Source organism: Aplysia californica, unplaced genomic scaffold, assembly GCF_000002075.1.
Source record: "Aplysia californica isolate F4 #8 unplaced genomic scaffold, AplCal3.0 scaffold00997, whole genome shotgun sequence".
In the NCBI taxonomy this organism is placed as follows: domain Eukaryota; kingdom Metazoa; phylum Mollusca; class Gastropoda; order Aplysiida; family Aplysiidae; genus Aplysia; species Aplysia californica.
In genome coordinates this window covers 55,584-61,361 of record NW_004798267.1, presented here as the reverse complement: position 1 = coordinate 61,361, position 5,778 = coordinate 55,584, and the positions used below count along the sequence as shown (strand labels likewise).

Sequence of the window (5,778 nt, the reverse complement as noted above, 5' to 3'; positions counted from 1 at the left end):
GGGGTCACGCAACTGTTGTGTGACCCGTCTGAAGTGAGTTAATCGAAAGCCTGATCAGTTACCCTACTTGTGTGAAAAAAAACAAAGTGAAACTGCGAAAAATTTCTTAATAAATTAGTATTCAAATTTCGGAAGAACACTATTTTCAGATGGTTACGCTGAAATTAAAAATTCTTTTTCTCGAAACTGCTGAGAATAAAAAACGGCATTTTGTCAGCTTATGGCAGAATAGTTTAACACAAATCCCTGCAACAAGACAGCTCAATCCCCAGACTTTGAAATACTTGCCTGTTTAATTATAGAATATAAAGTTTGCAGCCATGCTTACAATCAAAAAATGTTATTCACAGAAAGTAAATATATATAAACAAGCTTTGACCTAAGACAATCTGTTGTGCCGTTTGTTTCACATACGTAATTTGACTAGTGCATTCTTCTTCTCTCCATGCTCCAAATAGCCGAAGTTCACCTCCCAGCTGCGTAGTCCCTCTGATTCCGAGCATTTTTTATTACCACAGACAAACTGCCCTGTGCAAGAGATAAGACAAAGGAAAAAATCAGTATTATTAATCAACAGATCTATGACTTTGACTTGCCAAGGAATATACTGGAAACTGTAAAATATTTTGACGGTACGAGCACTGCAAAAAAAAAAACTCTGAGTAAACCAATTATGGGAAACCTTTACAGTGAGACATTCTATTTTAATAATTAAATATTTTCTCAAGTCAATAAACAAGGGTTACAATAGCTTTTCTTCGATCAATAAAAGATGAGATAAAGAGTCATTGCACATCCAACATACCTTTGCCATCAATGACTTCCTTCTCAATCCTCCATCTCATTCCAACCTGATAGGAATATAAATTGGAATATATTATCAAAACACATTTCAACTTTCAAAACTTCACATTATCAACAACAAAAAATAATAGCATAATTACTAGGATCTTTAAGATCATGAAGCAGAGAAATAAGAAAAATCGTATAGAATGAAATGTGTACGGCCTACATAGGAAGCTTTCAACACAAAAGATACCTTTGATCATTTAAACGGATTTCTTACATTATGAACTTGCTTTAAAAGATAAAATTGTGCTAGTAAGTTATCTTTGGTGTCTCACCTTGTTTTCTTTGTAACGACTCAAATCTGCGATACAGTATTCCTTGAAGAGCTTGTCATAGTATTTTTTTGCCAAAGTTTTTTCCCTGAGAAAAAGCAAGAGAGTAATAGGACAAGCAACAAGCATACATTTCATTCAACATACGTTCAGAGCACAGCGTTCCTTTATCGTCAAGTTTTATTTACTCATTCTTTTTACATATTTATCTTCTGATCCCATTTCTCATCAAGTTGTCTTACAAAAAAGGGATGTAACGTTCATCTCAAGGCAATCAACATGGTACAGCTCCCAACAGCATGAACCTAAGGACTCCCAGACTGTCTACAACAAAACCTCCACTACTATTACTATACACCCACTAGCATAACATTACAGAAAAGTATGAAGGTCTCAAACAAATTACATGAGCCGAAACTTTTTTGGCATCGATGTATAAAGTGCTCACCTCGACAAAGGAACATCTGCAATACCTGATGAATAATAATTATGCGCAGAATGTGAAAATATGTGGCTTCTAGATACTATTTGAACAACAACAAAAAACCTAACAAACTAACAAATTCATTAAAACTTTATCAGTCCTAAGACGGGAAGTACCACAAGCTGTATATCAGTTCTGGAAAGGGAGCTTTTTGACTCTTAGTCTTGAGATTGCTTACCAAGATTTCTCATCTGGATCTTCATCCCAGAGAAACTGATGGTGCTCCCGGATCACATCAAGATCTGTCTTGTCCTTGGATCTACAGCACAAATAAATTGACAAAAGTTACAAGCAAACGCATTCTCTCATAGCCAAAACTATGGGAGGGGAGGGGGGGGGAGTATAATCAATTACTAAATTACTATGCACATTGCCTTGGAACTGACTTCTCTCAGAAGAAAACACTGTAACTAATAGTATGCAATTTACAGCCACAGTCAGTGTGTTTTTCTTGAGTAATGAGAATGAAGTCATCATTTTGTTTCTATTTGTGTCCAATATACCAATGTGTTGAAAATTCCAATTCAATCTCACCCTGGAAATCATTGAGATACACCAGAATCAAAATGCTAATCTTCTCCAAATTATGCATTTTTTTAACCAACAAAAATTGTAACACAAAAAAGACAAAATAAGTGATGTTTGGATTTAAATAGTCATAGCTTCACAAAAGAAATAATAATTTTGTTGTTGATCACAGTACTGATATATTTGAGATATAATTTCTAAATGGTGCATATGTTTATGTTGCAAAATAACATGCACCAAAAAGACAAAAGAGAAACTTTACTTACCTGTCTCTTTCAAATTCTTTCTTAGATCCTCCATAATAAAGTAAGTAGTTATTGATGTATTCTTTGTGTCGGGAAAACTATTATCAATAAGGAACATAATCATGGTGCGCAATACAAACTATTTAACAATGAAAATCCAGGACACCTTATTACATTCAATAAGAAAGCCAGCTAACAGAAATCACTATTGGTCAAACATTTTTCCTGAACACAATGCAGTTCTGTCCATTTTTTTTTAAAATGCCAATAAACACAATGTTCTTTTAAGTAACAAAAGTGAACAAATTTCTTGAGCCAACTAAAATCAAACTAGATTATATTTCTTTTTAAAACCTAGTCATTTCAAATGTCCCACATTTTTTATTTCAAAGGTCACTTGCTGAATATCCAAGAAAGTCACATAAAATATCAGGCATTAAGAATAAAACAAATATTTTTCTTTTGTTACTTTCATTCACAGACAGTTTTTCAAATACTCATTAGATTGTACCACAGTGTATCATAACAATTCAATAAACAAGAAAATTGAAGGATACTGCATCCAATGCTACTGCCTTCGTTCTGTAAATTTTCCCCTCTTCTCTGAAAAGACAAATCATAACAATTTAAATTTTGTATGACATGAGTGAGTATATTCAACATACTTTGTTAAATATTGATTATAATATAACAGGCTGCTACACAAAAAGAATGGGGAACATTACAACTTATTTACCCAAAATATTATCAAAGTCAAAACATGAAATATGCAAGCAACTTAAAACAATTGCAAAAAGTTAAATGCTTCAAACTGATCAAATGTGAAAAATAGGTTTTCAAAAGCATAGACATTGCACATCTAGAAAGCTTTACAATACTGTTCTTTTAAAATATATAAAACTGACTTAAAAGAAACAAAAATTAGCTTTCAAAGCTTTTAATGTGACTCTCAAGATTCATCTCTTTTAACATAAAACCATTCATTCACAATATCCAATGTAACCTATGTATATGTGTGACATTATTTTACTGTGGAATTCACAAAACTTCAAAATTTATTGTTTAAGATTTTCTTACCATATATATCAACCAAAATTGTCCAAGAAGGCCACTCATTGTCGAGAAGAAAAGCGGTTGTCTCAGACATGTGGATGTCTTGGACAGTGTCGTAATAATTATTTTTTAATGCAAGGGGGAAAGTGGAAAGTGACCGTTTGTACAGGTGATTGTCTTGGACAGGCAGCTGTTAAAGCACGTTTGAATGTACTTTCCTTATATATTTGTTTGCAAAAAGATCTTTGAATTTCTTTACATATGAGTAGTACATTAGTACAAAAGGGTTTTCACAGTCGTATGCTTATGTTGACCAACACTAAAAAACCCACAGGTCATCAATAAGAAGAGCAATTTTAAATCTTTATAAATAAGAAGTCAAGTGATTTCAAAAACAAAATTTTTCAAAGTCTTTCTAGTTTTCATATGTGACCTAAATGTTCAAAGAAGAGAGCAAAACCACACTTACTTTATCAGTTCATCTTCAAGCTGTCGTTTATGAGCAACTTTGTCTTTCTTCTTCTTTTCTTTGAGCAGTCCACGAAAAGAATCTCTGGAAAACAAACATCATATCAAAAGTAGAAGAAAACAAAAGTTATGCAGCTTTAAAGGGATTTGAAAACAACAACATGCCGCTTTATTAGTAAGTACCATTCAGTAAAAGATTACTGTTTGCTGAATGTAGTACACACAATAAAGAAATAATCAGTAATGAATGGTTTCTCATTCTAAAAAAAGGCTGTTTAAATACCATTGATACTTTTATAAATGGTAATTTACTTCATATTTCAGCAATACATGCAGTGACTACTTTTCAAACTCTGGTACTACTTTATATATATATATATATATCTATATCAGTTTAACTTTCAGCTATATAGATACTTAATATAAATCAATTTATAAGAAATGCAAAAAGAAAAACCTTAAGGGGAAAGGTAAAGAACTATCATAGACAAGCAAATATCCATAAGAAATAATAAAAAGACACATTTCTTCAGCAAACCTCTTTTCTTTTACTTCAAGATCAGAGTCAAAAGCAGAATCATAGCCTCTATCTTTGGGAACCTGAAAACAGGAAAAATCAGGAAAAATACAAATTTCTTCAAAGAAGAAAAAAAAAAAGAAAAGAAAAATGTCATTTTAAATCTGCATGATAGAAAGACATCTTTAACAGTTGGAGTCCACTTTTAAACCAAATATGATTATTCTGAAAACAGCAGTAAATCAGAAAGAAAATAAAATCAACAGTTTTTTTCTTCTATGTGAGCAAGCCATCTAAACTGAAAACCCAGCTAGCTAAACTGACAAAAAAATCCTGCAGACCTGCAAATTTCAGTTTTTAAGTAGTAGACTTCACTATGTGTTTATTTAACTTATAATTATCCATCTCTGTCCTCTCACAAGAATTGTGATCATAAGATGTTATTGGCAAGACCACTGTCTTTAATTCACTTTAAAGATTCATAATCTTCTTGGGGAAAAAGATGCAGAGATTCTAGTACATTGAAAAGAGAAATACAAGGACAGTTCTGAAGAAACCTGCCTGAGATGGCAGGCAATTGAAATTTGGAAACGTTCAAAAACAGCCTCAGAGGCGGGGCCTATCTTTAAGGATTCAAATCAGAGTTTTCTTTTATTATGATGAATATGTTTTTATAGGACAGTGGAGAACACTAGAAAGGCAAAAATGTTTTGGAAATTTGTAGCCTCAATATTATATCTAGAGCTAAATCACAAACACTTCCTCTTAGCCGGACACACATATATTCTTTTTCTTTAAACTTCAGATTCAGAGGGTAAACTGCAAGCTTAAAAATTGTTGAATGACACTAAATATTTTAGAAATATGTGTGGACACTGTGGTATTCACACACCTAACGAAGTCGCTAGCCGTACTTAAGAACAGCTAGCCTGCCAGTCTAGCCGTACTTAGATTTAGGTTTGGCCCTATTGACCGAAACCTGTCGAGTACACATTTTTCATAGATCAAGTAATTATTCAAGTTTAAAATACATGCATGTCAGAAAGGCACCTTTTGGTTTCGTCTGAAATACAAATACTTTAGGAATTGCAAACTAAAATTTAATTTACAATTCAGCCATCATTATTAAATACAGCTAGCCTGCCAGTCTAGCCGTACTTATTTTAGGCCCTGCTATTAGAAACCTGTCGAACACACATTTAGCTCTATAATATTCAGGTTTAAAATACATGCACCGTCAGTTAGGAGTAAAGCACCTTTTGGTTGCGTCTCAAAATACTAAATACAACAAATACTTTATGTAATGCAAACTAAAAATTTATTTAGCCTACAATTCAGTAGGCCTATTTTTTGCTGTTTGTC

General features: G+C 32.6%; 1 protein-coding gene across 1 annotated transcript in view; it reads right to left on the bottom strand.

Moving 5' to 3' along the window:
- The window catches only part of LOC101846615 (protein FRA10AC1 homolog), a 12,483-nt gene that overhangs the window by 5,289 nt on the left and 1,416 nt on the right, over window positions 1-5,778 (bottom strand). Inside the window, exons 2-9 of the mRNA XM_005111069.3 lie at window positions 4,438-4,499; window positions 3,901-3,984; window positions 2,936-2,981; window positions 2,400-2,476; window positions 1,784-1,864; window positions 1,125-1,209; window positions 806-851; window positions 415-528 (exon numbers count right to left, since the gene is read on the bottom strand). Coding sequence (XP_005111126.1) covers window positions 415-528; window positions 806-851; window positions 1,125-1,209; window positions 1,784-1,864; window positions 2,400-2,476; window positions 2,936-2,981; window positions 3,901-3,984; window positions 4,438-4,499 — 595 coding nt within the window. The remainder of the gene's footprint in view (window positions 1-414; window positions 529-805; window positions 852-1,124; window positions 1,210-1,783; window positions 1,865-2,399; window positions 2,477-2,935; window positions 2,982-3,900; window positions 3,985-4,437; window positions 4,500-5,778) is intronic.